At 35.3% G+C, this 18,208-nt stretch overlaps 1 protein-coding gene across 3 annotated transcripts in view; it reads left to right on the top strand.

Moving 5' to 3' along the window:
• The window catches only part of LOC141458465 (lachesin-like), a 381,486-nt gene that overhangs the window by 299,590 nt on the left and 63,688 nt on the right, over positions 1–18,208 (top strand). For all 3 annotated transcript variants that reach the window (XM_074136460.1, XM_074136461.1, XM_074136462.1), the window contains 3 exons: positions 10,407–10,562; positions 12,038–12,166; positions 17,232–17,369. In XM_074136460.1, coding sequence (XP_073992561.1) covers positions 10,407–10,562; positions 12,038–12,166; positions 17,232–17,369 — 423 coding nt within the window. The remainder of the gene's footprint in view (positions 1–10,406; positions 10,563–12,037; positions 12,167–17,231; positions 17,370–18,208) is intronic.

Here is an 18,208-nt window from a genome sequence, read left to right as displayed (position 1 = left end):
AAAATGAAAAATATGAAAAAATATGTACATATTTTGATTAAATATGTAGAAATATTTATTTATTTTAATCAAATATGTATAAATATACGATAAAATCCAAATATATGGAAATATGTGAAATAAAAGTAGACTCAAACGGCTTAAAAAGTGTCAGTATGAATACTTCTAGTTGAAAAACGTCTGTAAATTGCCTAGAAAAAAATATGTAAATACATACGAATCCGTACCCTAGTTATTAAAACTGTCCGGTAGGACAGTTGTATAAGGGTTGATCGTCAAAAACTGCACGAAAAAGCGTAACGTTGAAAAACACCCAACTTTGACAATTTTTTTCTCTTTTTCTATAAAAGATAAAATTCCCAAATTTTCTTTAAATTATAGGGCAAACCCTCCTTTATCACTGTATTTGTTTTGTAACGACCCAGATTTAATAGGTTTCGAGAAAAAAGTTGCCGAAACTGAGCAAAAACGGCTTTTTCAAAAAATGTTCTTGTTCTTGTTCTTCTTGTTCTTCTTCTTCTTGTTACCTTTTTTGTAAACAACGTAGCGCCTAAACGCGTGAACCGATTTTCATGAATGAGGTGTCATTCGATTCGGAATTTTATGTAGATGTGCCTTTTGGGGGTCTCGATCCTATACATGGAATGGGAGAGGAGTTAGCCCCCTTTATGCAAGGCCCCCTCCAAAATTATTATTACTAATTACTCTGTAAATCTTGGCCCGATTTTGATAAAATTTGGTAGGATGATAGGGTTAGGGCTCCCGTACGTAACATTAAAGCGGCGATCAGCTCTTACACTTGTTAAGGGGAAGTACAGCAATCGTTTCAAATTATCGACACGTGAACCGACCGAAGTGTCATTCGAATCGAAATTTTGTACAGATTTGCACTTTAAAAGTCTCGACGCCGTGCCTCATAAGGAGGGGAGTTCGCCCCACCCAAATAAGGCCCTTTCTAAAACTATTATTACCAATATTTCTATAACGCTTAGTACGATTTTGATAAAATTCAGCTCGAATAAGTGGTTAAAGCTCCTCTACGTTGCTGATGCTCTTGCACCTACTAAGAGGAAGTACTGCAATCGTTTAAATTATCAATGAGTGAACCGATTTAAATCAATGAATTGTCGTTCGATTAAAAAATCTTTGCCTCTTTGCCTTTTAGGGAGAAGTACTGCAATCGTAGTTTATTTTTCTTACTCCTCTTAAAAGGAAGTACTGAAATCGCAGTTTAATTTTGCTATTTACGTACAAATACCTTCCTATGTTATTCAAAACGCTTTTTCAAAAACATTGTTATTGGGGATGGTTTGGGGGACCGCAACTATAATCATTCTCTAAAAAGATCTCTCCAGTGGTAGTTAACACCTTATCAGGTTATAATGATAGAATTGCTTATTCCAAATTTTAAAAAAATCTGTAAAGCAGATATGTAACTTTGTAAAATAGACAAAAAGGAAAATCTATCCAAAAGGTACAAAAATCTCCTTAACAAAAACTTACAGTTTAAAATGTTAAGTATAAGGGTTGATTAAACGCCAAAAGGTACACAAATCAGCAAGTACCCAACATTTCATTAATACTTCATTAATATTTAAATAATTCTACTGCATTGATTTTCATTAATAAGTTATTTTTTAGAATTTATTAGATGTCACAGACCCTTATGCTGGCCACTTCATTTATAATATTTTTTTGTTATAATTATGATAAATCACATATATGTACATGCATGTTAAAGTAGAAAAAGACAAAGTTAGAGAAGGCTACTGTCTTGAATTCGTCTTACCGAAATATTCGAGAGCACAAATAACACACAGTTATAACAAGTAGATTATTCAACAACAATTATTGATTTCTCGATTGTAATTTAATTTAGACCTCCTAATTTTACTTATAGTAAAATACTGGAATAATTAGCTGTCCTAAAAATATGCATATCTTATTTACTTTATTGCATATATACAACATTGTGGGATGAATACCTACATTGAGAATGTAATTGAAGAAAACTATGTTACTTGCGATAAAGCCAGATAATTATTATAAACGTTTGACTACTTCATAAAATAACAATTACTTTAATCGAAGAATGAACTTAAACCGACGATTTTTGAAAATCATTGATGTATGTTGGTGAAGTTTCTTTTAAAAAAAAGTTTTGAATTTTTTAGCCTCATAATTTTTTTTAATTTTTTGTAACGTTTTTCTTTTTAACCTGTAATTAATAGTTTCATTATTATAGATAACTAGATATTACAGTCAATCTACAGTGCTACTTGAACATATATTTTGTAGACGAAAATGGCCAGCATAAGGGTCTGTGACATCTAATAAATTCTAAAAAATAACTTATTAATGAAAATTAATGCAGTAGAATTATTTAAATATTAATGAAGTATTAATGAAATGTTGGGTACTTGCTGATTTGTGTACCTTTTGGCGTTTAATCAACCCTTATACTTAACATTTTAAACTGTAAGTTTTTGTTAAGGAGTAACATTCAGACTGAGTGTATGAATACTTATTTTGCATACAATAAATTATTTTTCTGCTTTTCAATCGATTCTTTATGTTTATAAAAGAAAATGAGAGCATTAAATTCATTGTTACTATCTTCGAATTCAGTGCTGAAGAAATAGTCATCCTAGAAACAAAAGTTCAGTAGATAAAGTAAGAAAACTTAGTGTATGAATACTTTTTTTGACCACTATATCTTATCTAATTAATTTTAAAAGCTTTGACTATAAATGCTAGAACTAGAAAGATCATTGCAAACATGTTGAATTGACAATGAACTTTTTCAACTGCAGAAATAGCGTTAAGAAATTACCATCATCTGATCTCAGTCCTCATTGGTATTAATACACTTTCTATTTTTAATTATTCTTCTTCTTATACCTTGAGCATCAACTTGTGACTTGAAACTTGAAGCACTTGCTTTAGTTATGTTTTGAGAAGGATGGCTGACAGACGGTCGATGTAAAGGGGATGTGATTTCTTTCATTTAGAAAGGTAAGTTATGCCGAAAAGATTCGTATTTGCTGCGAAACAAGGTTTTAATGAAGGACTAAGTTAAACACACAGCAAAATGGTTTGGCACAATGAAAGATTCAATTGAAACTAAGCCTTCCGTCTTCTTGTTGTCCATATACTATGTTGGATGGCATCCAAGATAGAGTTAGTGTATCAATGAAGTACTGAATCCGCTCTAGTCTAAAACATACTTTGACATACTTCTCGAAAGACGCAGTAAGTGACAATTCTCAGCTTATGAAGAGTCCAATTTAAGATTTCCTTAGCAGAGTAAGTATTCACCACAAACCACGTCCCCGATGTAACTAAACAACACTTGCTCGGGACATGGACAGTCACCCTCTTACATTTGTACAAACGGCCACATAATCTTTTCCAAAATCATTGGTGACATTAAAAATAAAAGCCAAGAAGATCTTTTAGATTCTTTTAAGTTGAATTTGTAAATTTTCTAATATAGTCTGCAAGTGACAAATGTTTAGGAATTAAACTTACAAGGGGTTTTATTGCTGATTATGAGCTTGCATTTTTAAGTGGAAAGATTCCATTTCGAGTCATGGGTGCAGCTACTTATTATTATTTTTATACAAATTTTAATATATTAAAGTACGCCCCTGCAGGACCGGGGATTAGAATAGGCCTGCTCCCGTCCAGGATGTCGTAAAAGGCGACTAAAGGACTACGCAGGGGCGGCTGGATAACAGTCGTATGGGTGTAGCGCACCCACGGAACCCGAGCTCAATACCACACATATATACACATGCACACATTTGAAACTCACTCATTCACACGTACACACACACAAACACATGTACACACATACACACCACCTAATTTTACACTTACAGACGCCCCTAAATTCCGGTGTGAGTACCGAGCCGGGAGGTTTGTGGGCGGGGGTATCGGCCCACTTATCGGCCCCACTGAGCACCAGGCCGAACTCAGTGAGTAAGTAGGCCCCCTGACGGTAAGGGCGCTCTGCCGAAGGGGTAGTATAGATCGTCCCCACTCGTGGGAACTTTATGTTGCCAACCACTAACACTCAAATTTCATCAGGATCAGCAAAGAATGGAGAATCTCCATTAGTAAAATATAAAAAAAATAATGCTGTTGATCCGAAAATTCTATTTTCGGAAACAGGATTGGGAAGACAATTTTTCGTAATGTCTTGTGTAGACGAAGGAAAAAACTTCGAGCCCTTCTGGCCGTACAAAGTATTCACTTTCCTAAAAAATGTTTGCCCGGGGACCAAAACCAAAAAACTACGTAACGGTTCCCTGCTTATAGAAACCAGTGCTGCAAATGAACGTGCAAAATCATTGTTAACCTTGGATAAGTATGAAGGATTAAACGTTAAAGTTGAATTACACAGAAGTTTAAACTATTCTAAGGGTGTGATTTCGAGCTATGATTTGCTGAACTGTACAGAGGAAGAGATACTGAATGAATCCAGATCGCAGGGTGTAGTTGAAGTAAAGAGATTGTATAAGCAACAATTCAATGAAAGGAAACCAACCCCTGCACTTATTCTTACATTCGTGGGATCTCAACCACCAGAAAAAATTACGGCCGGGTTCTTGTCATTGCCAGTAAGGCATTATATTCCGAACCCTCTACGATGCTTCAAATGTTGGAAGTTAGGACATATTGCAAATAATTGCTCTGTTGGGGACCGCTGCAAGCTCTGCTCGGGTCCTATCCACCAGAATGAGTGTCCAACTCCGCCAATATGTATAAACTGCAAAGGCCCTCATTCCCCGCTATCTGCAGAATGCGAAATCTTTAAAAAGGAAAAAAGAATACAGGAACTAAAGGTAAAAGAATGTATCAGTTACAACGAAGCATTAAAGAGGGTGAAAGCTGAAACAGCTAGACCAATCAGCTATGCAGAGTGTGTTTCCCAAGCACCTAGCTTGGAAACCAAGAAATTTGAAGACGTGATAACGCGGCTTACAGCAGTAGTAGAAGTCCTAGCAAAAAGTGTAGAAAGGTTAGAAAATAAGTATGAGAAGGTTATTAAAAAACTGGAAAACCAGGAAGACCTAGCTGAGCAAGCTCAATGTGAGATGGAGGTTGTCACGAGCGATCCCGTGAAAGTAACCAAGGAGGTTGTCACGAGGGAACCCGTGAAAGAAATCAAAAAGCGGCCCAAAACCCCAAGCTCTCCTACTACAAAGATGAATTCTATTTCTTCACCCCCTAGGAAAATAGGAGGGAGTGGGTACAAGAAAGTAGAACAAAAAATGGAAACCAGGAGGGAATTGAGAAGCAACGCTTCCTCAAACTCTTCTTTAACAAGCGTTGAAAATAAAGAGTTGGAAAATTTAGAGCTCGAGGAATTGAAAAAAATTGTATTCGACCTTCGAAAGAAAGGGAAAGGGAAAAAATGAAAAGAATTTAATTTAATTTTAACATTTTAAATGATCCTGCAATGGAACTGTCGCGGTTTTTATAGAAACTTAGAAGAACTGAAACTGTTGGTAAATAGATATAACCCTAAAATTGTTTGTCTGCAAGAGACTAATTTTAGAGAAAAGGATATCCCAAAATTGAAGGGTTTTCGAGCTTACCGAAGAGACTTTCTTCTAGGCAACCGAGCCTGTGGAGGCGTTGTCATCTTCGTGAGAAACGACATCTACTGCGAAAACGATGTTAGCATACTTAGTGATATCCAAATGATACACCTGACAGTGTACATCCCAACAAAGATTACTGTCTGTAACATCTACTTACCACCCGCTATTCCTGTCACTAAAGGAGAATTAACTAGGCACATCCGTGCGCTGCCAGCGCCCTATGTAATAGTAGGTGACTTTAACGCTCATCATACCATGTGGGGATCTACCCACGTGAGTCCGCGTGGCAGAATGCTGGAAGATATATTAGTTAAAGAAAACATTGCCTTAATTAATAAGCAGGAATTTACACATTTCAATAGCAGTAATGGATCACTCTCCGCCATAGATCTAGCGTTCTCTTCTCCATCGCTATTACCACTTCTCGATTGGACTGTTCACAGGGATCTATGCGGAAGTGATCACTTTCCAATTATGATCTCCTGTGCAAATCAAGATGCGAATCTATCTGTAGTCCCCAGATGGTCACTAAAACGTGCCCAATGGGAGAAATTTGCTTCCATGGCTAATTTTAGAGACCAAGAATTTAACAATATCGATGAAGAGGCTGAGTATATCACTAAAGTATTAGTCGACGCAGCAGAAACCTCAATTCCTAAAACGAGTGTAACTTTAAAGAAAACTCCCGCACCATGGTGGAATGGGGAATGTAAAAATGCAATTAAGAATAGAAAAAAAGCTCTGAGACAATTTTACAACCAAGCTTCCGAAGAGAATCTTGCCAAATATAAAATATTAAGATCTAAGGCAAGAAGGATAATAAAGGAAAGTAGGAAAGAATCCTGGAGGCAATTTGTGTCAACTATTTCGCAGTCAACACCTTCTTCAGAGATTTGGAAAAAAATTAAGGCAATTATTGGCGTTAGGTCTACTACCCAGATCCCTGGATTAAACATAAATGGTAGTGTCAAAACTGAAGACTTGGACAAAGCAGAACTGTTTGCAGAAGCATTCGCAAAGGTATCTGGATCAGACAAATATCCTAAGGACTTTCTCTCCATAAAACTAGAGGAGGAAAACCAGGCCATTGATTTTTCTGAAGAGGGATGTAACCAAAATTATAATATTCCCTTTAAAATGTGGGAGTTAGAGAGATCCTTATCTAAATCCAAAAATACTTCCCCAGGGCCTGATAATGTTCATTACAAATTTCTACAGAACCTAACTCAACAAAACAAAATATATCTACTTAGGTTTTATAACAGAATATGGAGTGGTAGACAATTCCCGAAAGCATGGAGCGTAGCCATTACGATACCTATCGCAAAAGAAGGAAAGGATAAATCAATGCCCGAATCTTATCGTCCAATTACTCTCAGCAGTTGCTTATGTAAGACATTAGAAAGAATGATAAGTAAGCGCTTGACGTGGTACCTAGAGACAAACCGACTTCTAGATAAACATCAGACTGGGTTCAGACGCTTCCATAGCACAATTGATCCTCTTTTAGAACTCGAAAGTGCTATCCAGAATGCTTTTTTGAAAAAATACCATCTCATAGCAGTTTTCTTTGACATAGAAAAGGCATTTGACATGGTCTGGAGGTATGGCCTTCTTAAGCAGATGCATCGATGGAACCTAAGGGGGAACCTACCAATATTTATCCAGAATTTCTTAAAACTGAGAATATTCAGAGTCCGCCTTGGGAGAGCCCTGTCGTCTCCTTTCATCCAAGAGAATGGAGTCCCTCAGGGGAGTATTTTAAGCCCTATTCTATTCCTCATAGCAATAAATAGCGTTCTAACTTCGCTGGAACAATCGGTACACGGACTGCTTTACGCAGATGATTTAGTAATATTTAGAAGCTCGCCTAGCTTCATTGTAGCGGAGGATGGTCTCCAGATGGCTATAGACGAACTTGAACAATGGTCGAAAAAGAATGGTCTCCGCTTCTCGCCAAGTAAAAGTAATTGCGTTCATTTCCACCGACTTCGCAAAACTCAGCCAACCGTAGAGTTGAAGTTGGAAGGTAGAATAATTCCCTGCAAAAGTAAAGTCAGGTATTTAGGACTAACTTTAGACGCAAAATTAAGTTGGCGTGCACATCTTGAGGATTTAAAGCAAAGATGTATAAGGAAATTGAATGCAATCAAAGTCTTAAAAGGGACAAAATGGGGAGCGGACCGACATAGTATGATGAATTTCTACAAAGCATACGTCCGTTCGAAGATAGACTATGGCAGTATAATATATGGTTCGGCAAGAAATTCTTTACTGCGAATAATAAATCCAATACATAACGAAGGAATCCGAATGGCGCTTGGAGCGTTGAGAACTAGTCCAGTGAACAGTTTATACGCGGAAAGCGGAGAACCTCCGTTAGAAACTAGAAGAAATGTTTTAATGTGTAACTATGTAGCGAAGTTATTACCACTGGAAAACCATTTGTGCTACAAAACCGTTTTTACACCGGAGTTATTGGATAAGTACAGAACATATACCAACAGCAAACCTCTAAGTATACGTTTTGCTAATCTCTGTACCGAAAATAATATCGAGATTCCTACAACAGTAAACTCGGAGGCATGGCAGATCGAACCTTGGGTACTCAACAGACCTCTAACAGATTACACTCTTAGTAAGTATATTAAGAATAATACGCCTCCTTACGTTTATAGAAATAAGTTCCTAGAAAGGACGAGAAATAAATATGTGAATTATAAGCAAATTTTCACTGACGGCTCTAAAACGGCTACTGGAGTGGGATCGGCCTGGGTGATAGATGGAAGGAGTTACAGCTGGTCACTGAACAATATTTCTAGTATCTTCACAGCGGAACTTTTTGCGATTTTCAAAGCTTTAGAACACATAATAGATTCCGCTGAGAGAAAATTTCTAATTTGTTCAGATTCTCGAAACTCTCTGGATGCGATATGTAAGTTGGATACAGACAACCTACTCATCCAGACCGTGCATAAACGTCTGCATCTTTGTGCTGAAATTGGGAAAACAGTCGTTTTCCTATGGACTCCCGGACATTCAGGGATTGAATTCAATGAAATCGCCGACAAGGCCGCTAGGAATGCAGCCTTAATAAGTAACCCAAAGGAAAATGTTCTGCCGTTGGATTGGAGGGCTTATCTGCGCACCCAAGCCTTATTGCTATGGAAACGGGAATGGGAAACACTTCCATTAATGAATAAGCTGAGAAGTATTAAATCCACACCATTAAAATGGATGACTTCAAGTAGACAGTCCCGCCACGAAGAAGTCATACTTGCAAGACTAAGAATAGGCCATACGATGCTAACCCATGGCTATATCTTTAGAGGTGAGCAGCAACCCATATGTGGAACCTGCAATGTAATGCTATCCGTCCATCATATTTTCGTAGAATGTACCAGATATACGTGGGCTAGGCGGAAGTTAAACATGGGTAATAGCATGAAAGAGATCCTGGACGATAATGAAGACAATGCAAGGAAAGCCTTGCAATACCTTAAAGATATAGATTTATATAGTCTCATATGACACTATGCTAGTCTCTAATTATGAAAGTATGTAAATATGTTTTTATCTTAGATTAGGTTATTAATGTGATGCGAGGAATATCAAGTACTCCATCACAAATCGCGATTAGATTTAATGTGTGTGATTGTATTTATTTGGATGAATGTATTTATATGCATGAGTGTTTTTTTGTTAGAATGATAGTTTTAGATTAGAATGAGCTAGTGTAGTGTCTTACAGCAACATTGTCAGGTGCGAAGGACCTTAGTTGTTAAGCACCTTTAAAAAGAACACAATAATAATAATATTAAAGTAATTAAAAGATGTTTTCGCCAGGTTTTAAATCTGTTTTAATTTCTGTTCACATTATTACCTTGATATTTTCATCGTATTTTTTGTCTTAATGTATAAATAGTATATTTAAGAATAACTAGGTGAAGTTGCAATTTACTAAATTATTTCCTATGCAATCCGGGATAGATGGCAAAGCCATAATTTAAATGAAGTTTCAAACTATTACTGGGCCTAGTGCAAAAGTTGCTCTTTATAATCTGACGTTCTAGTTCGAGGAACATTATTCTGAAGTTATAAGTTTGTTGTATAATTATGTTTAACAAGAGGCCGTTAATTCTACAATTGCGTTGACTGTTATATTATATAATTAAAATTCAAATTTATTTTGACCTCAAGCTAAGTTGCGCTGATAGATTTTTTTGTAATAACTAAATCTATGACTACTACACCCTATGGTCCGACAGAAAGATGCTTCATCAGAAGCTCCTGGAAAGAGTTAGTCTGAGTGCAGCCGACTGGGGCCTGTGGCATCAATTAGTGTTAACTCGAAGTACTTTGAAGTTTCAGGCCCAGTGCTTGCCCAAGTTTTGATAAAGAAACCACAACATTATATTCTCTTGTTCAGACGTTCATTAAATTTGTAAATAAATAAATAAAAAATTAGTTCATTTGGTTTGTTTTCTAATCAATTAAGTCTTAATAATAATAACTTCTGAATAAGTGTTCGTATACGAGTACTTTAAAAACTCCGTGGCTATAGCAAATGTCTCAAAATTTTAGGAATTCAGGTTTCAGAGGCTGTCCTCTACCTTATATTAAAAGTCTCTAATTATCTCTAATTAGTTTTATTTATATCTTCAGTTTACTGGACAAAATTATAAACCTTTTTTTTAAAATGGAAGTTGAAAGCATTATATTCAGGTTTCTGGCAATAGACACTATTTTAGAAGTTACAGAACATTAATGTAAAACTATTATTACTTGTTGCAGTACCTCCCAGAATCTTGGAAAGAGATTCATCCACAGACCTTGTGGTGAGGGAGACTAGTGACGTAACGTTGCAATGTCGAGCACAAGGCTATCCAGATCCATATGTTATGTGGAGGCGAGAAGATGGACGAGATATCAATTATAATGGAGAATTAGGTAATGAATTTTGCTAATTAATTGAGTATAGCTTAAATTTTGTGGCACCTTAAAACATAATTAACACTAAAGGGGTAAACTATAAGTCGATTATTGAGCTAGGGTCATTTATTATTTAATAAAGACGACCATAAAGGTGGAAAGCTGTATGTTCCTCAAACTGGTTTAAAATTAAAGTAAAACCACTAAACTTCAATAAATAATTTCAAGTTACTAAAACAGTTCTAAAGTTTAACAAATAGGATTTTGAGAGGCTCTTTAAGGTTAGGAGTCGGTTGAAGGGTGAGAGAATCTTCAAGAAGATTGAGGATATTTTAGAGAAGGTAGATAAACGGCATAGTTCTTGTTCTTGCTGTGATTTTTCTAGACAGATGAAAATTAGCTTTTCATTAGATGGAAAAAAGTAATAGGACTATTGAACCCAGTGCTATGGAGCGCATCGATTCTCTAAAGTATCCTATTGTATGCCGCAGAAACATGGGTGTTGAACAGAAGACAGCGCGAGAGACTCCTAGCAGTAGAAATGGATTTTTTAAGGAGATCTGCAGGATGTTCGAGGCGGGACAAAATGAGAAATGTTGATATCAGGGAAAGGATGGGAGTGGAGAGGAACGTCTTGGAGAATAGAGAGACTAAGGCACTCACATGGTATGGACATGTAAGGAGGATGGGTCCAGAGAGATTGCCTAAGGTGGTGATGGACAGCGAGTTAGTTGGCCGGAGAAAGAGAGGAAGACCTAGAAGTGGGTGGAGGGATCAGATGAAGGAGATGATGGCAGGATATGGTCTGACAGAGGAACAGGCAGAGGATCTTGCCGCTTGGAAAAAGGCATTTACTCGCGATGGCTGAAGGGAACCACGAGTTGTGGAAAACCCTTAGAGGGGGGGGAAAAAAATGAAAACTAGACATTTTGCAGCAAAAGGGACTGGCCAGTTTATGATTGATCAAAGAGAGATCTATGACTCTATGGGAAGTGTGCTCGGTTTTTCCAGCAGACATCATTCCAGAACTTCCGGATACCCGAACCTGAATTTGATAGAAGGGAACGTGAGGATGGTTAAGTTGGCAATGACAGAGGATCCTCCACACCAATTTGAGGTTTAAGTAGAAGAAGTCCGCAGAGAAATTAAAAATTGGAGAATAATGGAGTTAAAGGAGCTCAGGATGGGCTCAGAAAAGGTTTATATTAAGATTTGGGCTGGACAGCATCTTTTCTCGCATAAGGAAGGATGTAATTATGATATTGGTAGGTGTTTGAATCGCCTGAACGCTGATTGGAAGAGTTAAGCATTGCAATGGGGTATAAGAGACATGGATCCAGTTCCTTCTCCGATCGGCACCTCAATTAAAAATTTTTAATTTTCAAGAGCAACTCCTTCAACTTTCTATGCCACAAAATTTACAGCCTAACTGCATGCTCCAAATTTGTAATATAAAAGATAAATAATTAATTTTGTTTTTTTTTTCCTCCCAGTAAATGTGGTTGATGGTGAAATATTGTCAATAAAGAAAGTAAGCAGACTGCACATGGGTGCATATCTATGCATCGCTTCCAACGGAGTGCCGCCCTCCATCAGTAAAAGAGTTTTTCTCAGAGTTCAATGTAAGACACTTCATTCTTTTTTATCATACTATATTAAATTTTTATGTCATCCTTAATATTATACAATACCATAATGTTGCTGCTGTCATTTTGGTATTGTTCAATTTTATTTTCTCTTAATACGAAGAAATTATTATTATTTTTGGCGTCAAGTATTCAGCAGAGATATCCGGTTTTGAAGTACGTTGAGTCTTAGAAAAGAGGTTTTTACTGAACTTTTATAGTTTCTTTTGGTGTCTAATGGAAGCGATAGAGAAATATAGGTGCCCAAATCTTGAAAATTTTTCCAATAATTTTCTTTGAAATGTACATATTGATAGCACGCATTCGATACAAGACTGTTTAGAGAAAAAGGGTATAAACCTTCTTTTAAAATGCCATTTGTGTATACAGTATTGTCCTAGGTTATGCATATAATGAACAATTGAAAATATGTATAAACTCCTTAACAAAAACTTACAGTTTAAAATGTTAAGTATAAGGGTTGATTAAACGCCAAAAGGTACACAAATCAGCGAGTACCCAACATTTCATTAATACTTCATTAATATTTAAGTAATTCTACTGCATTAATTTTCATTAATAAGTTATTTTTTAGAATTTATTAGATGTCACAGACCCTTATGCTGGCCATTTTCGTCTGCAAAATATATGTTCAAGTAGCACTGTAGATTGACTGTAATATCTAGTTATCTATAATAATCAAACTATTAATTACAGGTTAAAAAGAAAAACGTTATAAAAAATAAAATAAAAATATGAGGCTAAAAAATTCAAAACCTTGTTTAAAAAAATGCTTACACCAACAAACATCAATGATTTTGTTTATTTTATTTATTTATTTTTATTTCTTAAATAAAAATCGTCGGTTTAAGTTCATTCTTCGATTAAAGTAATTGTTATTGTATGAAGTAGTCAAACGTTTATAATAATAGGTAATAATTATCTGGCTTTATCGCAAATAATATAGTTTTCTTCAATTACATTCTCCATCTAGGTGTTCTTCCCACAATGTTGTATATATGTAATATAAAGTAAATAAGATATGCATATATTTAGGACAGCTAATTATTCCAGTATTTCACTATAAGTAAAATTAGGGGGACTAAATTAAATTACAATAGAGAAATGAATAATTATTGTTTAATAATCTACTTGTTATTAACTGTGTGTTATTTGTGCTCACGAATATTTCGGTAAGACGAATTCAAGACAGTAGCCAACTCTAACTTTATCTTTACTTTAACATGCATGTACGTATATGTGATTTATCATAATTATAACAAAAAAATAATATAAATGAAGTGGCCAGCATAAGGGTCTGTGATATCTAATAAATTCTAAAAAATAACTTATTAATGAAAATTAATGCAGTAGAATTACTTAAATATTAATGAGGTATTAATGAAATGTTGGGTACTTGCTGATTTGTGTACCTTTTGGCGTTTAATCAACCCTTATACTTAACATTTTAAACTGTAAGTTTTTGTTAAGGAGATTTTTGTACCTTTTGGATAGATTTTCCTTTTTGTCTATTTTACAAAGTTACGTATCTGAATAAAAATTCCAGATTTTTTTAAAATTTGGAATAAGCAATTCTATCATTATAACCTGATAAGGTGTTAACTACCACTGGAGAGATCTTTTTAAAGAATGATTGTAGTTGCGGCTCCCAAACCATCCTCAATAACAATTTTTTTGAGAAAGCGTTTTGAATAACATAGGAAGGTATTTGTACGTAAATAGCAAAATTAAACTGCGATTTCAGTACTTCCTTTTAAGAGGAGTAAGAAAAATAAACTAGGATTGCAGTACTTCTCCCTAAAAGGCAAAGAGGCAAAGATTTTTTAATCGAACAATTCATTGATTTAAATCGGTTCACTCATTGATAATTTAAACGATTGCAGTACTTCCTCTTAGTAGGAGCAAGAGAATCAGCAACGTAGAGGAGCTATAACCACTTATTCGAGCTGAATTTTATCAAAATCGTACTAAGCGTTATAGAAATATTGGTAATAATAGTTTTAGAAAGGGCCTTATTTGGGTGGGGCAAACTCCCCTCCTTATGAGGCACGGTTCCGAGACTTTTAAAGTGCAAATCTGTATAAAATTTCGATTCGAATGACACTTCATTCATAAAAATCGGTTCACGTGTCGATAATTTGAAACGATTGCTATACTTCCCCTTAACAAGTGTAAGAGCTGATCGCCGCATTAATGTTACGTAGGGGAGCCCTAACCCTATCATCCTACCAAATTTTATCAAAATCGGGCCAAGATTTACAGAGTAATTAATAATAATAATTTTGGAGGGGGCCTTACATAAAGGGGGCTAACTCCTCACCCATTCGATGTACAGCGTCGGGACCCCCAAAAGGCACATCTACATAAAATACTGAATCGAATGACACCTCATTCATGAAAATCGGTTCACGCGTTTAGGCGCTACGTTGTTTACAAAAAAGGTAACAACAAGAAGAACAACAACAACAAGAACAAGAACAAGAACATTTTTTGAAAAAGCCGTTTTTGCTCATTTTCGGCAACTTTTTTCTCGAAACCTATTAGATCTGGGTGGTTGCAAAAAAATTACAGTTATAAAGGAAGGTTTGGAGTAAGATTTAAAGAAAATTTGGGAATTTTATCTTTTATAGAAAAAGAGAAAAAAATTGTCAAAGTTGGGTGTTTTTCAACGTTACGCTTTTTCGTGCAGTTTTTGATGGTCAACCCTTATACAACTGTCCTACCGGACAGTTTTAATATGTACAATATTTTTTTTAGCATTCAATTTTATACTATAACCTCGTAACTGTTTATAATAAAAGGTTCAAAAATAGTGTAGATTAAAGGAATTTGTTTTTAGACAAACCTTTAACATTATAAGCTCACTTGGAAGCATTTCTCGTCCAAAGATACGTGTACTCAACTCTAACGTTATAGTTCCCTGTGTTTCTACAATGTGGGTTACTTAATAACACTAGTAATGGCCACAAAAACTTTTCAGTGGCGTGGGAAATACATTTTATTCAATTTCACTAGAGTCGTGCAAGTCTTTAATCTGTTTATATCGTGGCAAGTTTATGTTACCAGCCTTAGAAACTTGGTTTGCATTATCTGCAGGCCATCAATAGTGGTCCTACAGGTGATGCACCTGGAAGGTTAGGATATGAGTAGGGTTGCCAACTCAATAAAGTTTCAAAAAAAGACACCCTAAAAAAAATTAGGTACATTCAGAGCCGTCGACAGGATTTTTGGGGCCTCGGAATATCTAGAGTGTTCAGCGTAAGACTACCGTTACTTCTGGGCATCATTTGCAACAAAAAATCTATATAAACTATGACACGATTCGGCTCCGTTTTATAGATATTTTTAATTTTATGTTTTTTTCAAGGTTTTTGCTACTTTTTAGCAAAATGTTGCCTATATTTCTAAAACTATTAAAGCTACAGCAATTTCAATAAGCTCATTAGAAAGAAGGTTAAATTTCCTTTTAAATAAGCTAATTGACATTCCAAAATAATAATATTAAGTATTTCACTTTGTGGCCCAAATAAGGAATAGCAAGTTTCTGATTTTTTCCAAAAACTTTGACTTCATTTTTCTCAAAAATATTATATAAGTTTAAAAAGTGCACTATTCATGAAAAACATCTACGTACAAACACCTTTCGCCATGAATAGTGGTTATTTTAAAAATTGATGCAGAAATCTCTGATTAATTGCAAAAAAGTAGGCCTCAAAACAGCGTCGGCATTATGAAAGGAATTCACCTACCATAAGAATATAATTAATCAGAATCATCAAATCCAGTACGATTTTGTGCATTTTGTTCATCGTTACATCAATAAACTGTTGACCTATTCAGTTCAGTTAGAACAGAAAAACAACACGCCAAATGAAGAAGTCTCAGAAGTTGGAACTTAAATCAAAAATACAATAAAATAAATTAGATTTGTGTGAATAATATCTGAAAAAAGGACAAAAGGCGGCCTTTCCTAATTTAAGAAAGGGCAAGGACAACCAGGTGTTAGAAAAGGACAGTCCTTTCCAAAAAAGGGCAGTTGGCAACCCTAGATATGAGTGACATGAATTTGACTTTATTACCTATTATATCAACAGCATGATACTTGCGGTCAGTTTAGAAACTCTGCGGAATAGCGGTCATAAATGTTATGTAAATTCTAAGCCCATATTTAACAATCTTACACACATACATTTATTGTTAAGAACAGTCAAAACTGTTGAAAATTGAAGAAGAAAAATTTGCAGCATCTATTTAAAAAAAAAAAATCATTAAATTGCTCACAACTTCATCAGAATTTGTCTGGTTAGTTAATGCTGCTCATTCACAATGAATTCTGATATAAGTTTTTAACATTTAGGGATTTTTTTAAAAAGAAATTCCACTATTCCGTGTCATTGTTGCAAGCACAAGTTGTAAAACTCTCTAATTTCTGATTTCTAGTTTATCTCCGGATGTTCAGCTCACTACTTCAAAGTAAGCCCTTACGAATCCGAGTCAATTTCGAAACATATATTAGATTTATTTATTATAGTAATGATAAGTAAAGTTTCGACTTACTTTAATTTAAACTAAAATGGTTCATTAATTCTTTAAAAATAAAGAAAAGAAAAGTTATTCATACTTTATTAGTAAGAGTTTAAAAACTTAAAGCGTTTGTATACCAACATCTGGGTAGTTGATTAAGTTTATGCGCACACGTCAACGGAAATCAAACTGTTGTTGTTTCACCAGCTGTCTAAAACAGCAACTTCACTGTGAACTTTATTAAAGTAGTTATTTCCCCTTTTGAAACTAATAATGCCTTCTCAGAGGCAAACTCACCATTCCAGCGCTGCCTTAGTAAGACGGTCGTTTTATCTACTAATGTAAGTGGCAGGTTAGAATTGTTTTCAGTCATTGCTTTCACAGTGTTTTGGCCCACTGTAATGGCGGTTCATAGTAATTAAATAGTTTTTTTTATTTATCTTGAATATTACTCGCAATTATATTTCAACTTATTATTGTTAAATGAATTATTAATTTCTTCATTTTGTTTTTACAGTTCCACCGATGTTGTCAATAGCCAACCAACTGGAAGGCGCTTACGCTGGCCAGGATGTGACTTTGGAATGTCAGACAGAAGCGTTTCCTTCTTCAATTAACTATTGGACCACAGAAAAGGGCGACATGATAGTAAATGGTATGTCTGCCGACTTATTACGCTACTTTTTATTTTGGTTTTTCTAACGCGTACTTATAAAAATATTTTAACTGATCATTAAGTGATTTTGATACTAATGGACTGATTGAAATATGGACTGTATTGGACAGCCCAAAGGGTTCCATCTCGTTTAAGAAGGTTCCAAGATCTCTAGAGTAGAATCTTCGACATGAAACCAGTGACATTCGTTGAAAGTTTTCTAGACAGTTACTTCATAGTCTTTCAAGATATTCTCGGACAAAATGGTTGCGCTTAAACCGTTAGCAGCTAAATAAAACCTCATCCATCATTTTAGAAATGTAGACATTCCTTGAGCAACTCAAGGTTGACCTTGAATGATTGCCTGGAAATAATGGTATTAGGATTAGGAATTTGGTCAGGAATGCTTTATTAATTGGACCAAAACCTTAAAAAAAAACAAAAAACCAAGGGCAAACAGTTCCTAAACGGTGACCTGGGAGACACCCTGACAAATACGAAATCAAAACCTTATGCCCAATCTATTTAACAGCAGCATTTACTTACTTGAACCAGATTTATCAGGCGACCAGCCTTCTTAGATTATTTAATCCGGAATCTCTGTATAGACTGCTAGGAGGAGAAGGTAAACGAGGTCCCCGAATTCTGTTTAATCACGTTACCATCGAGAGGTTATGTTGCGGTAAGAAATATTTGGCTCTCGCGCGGCCAGTAGAGATCATACGGTTTCAAAGAATGCTCTAGGAAAGTTTCTGGGCTTCGTAAGAAGAAATGGATTTATCGAACAATCTACATGGCAGCGGTTTCTTGGAGCTCTCAAGACTTTCCGCGTGTTTAAA

Source organism: Rhodnius prolixus, unplaced genomic scaffold, assembly GCF_049639745.1.
Source record: "Rhodnius prolixus isolate KJV_2025 unplaced genomic scaffold, Rpr scaffold_5, whole genome shotgun sequence".
Lineage (NCBI taxonomy): Eukaryota > Metazoa > Arthropoda > Insecta > Hemiptera > Reduviidae > Rhodnius > Rhodnius prolixus.
The sequence above is the reverse complement of the archived record's forward strand: the minus strand, read 5'-3'. Positions and strand labels throughout refer to the sequence as shown.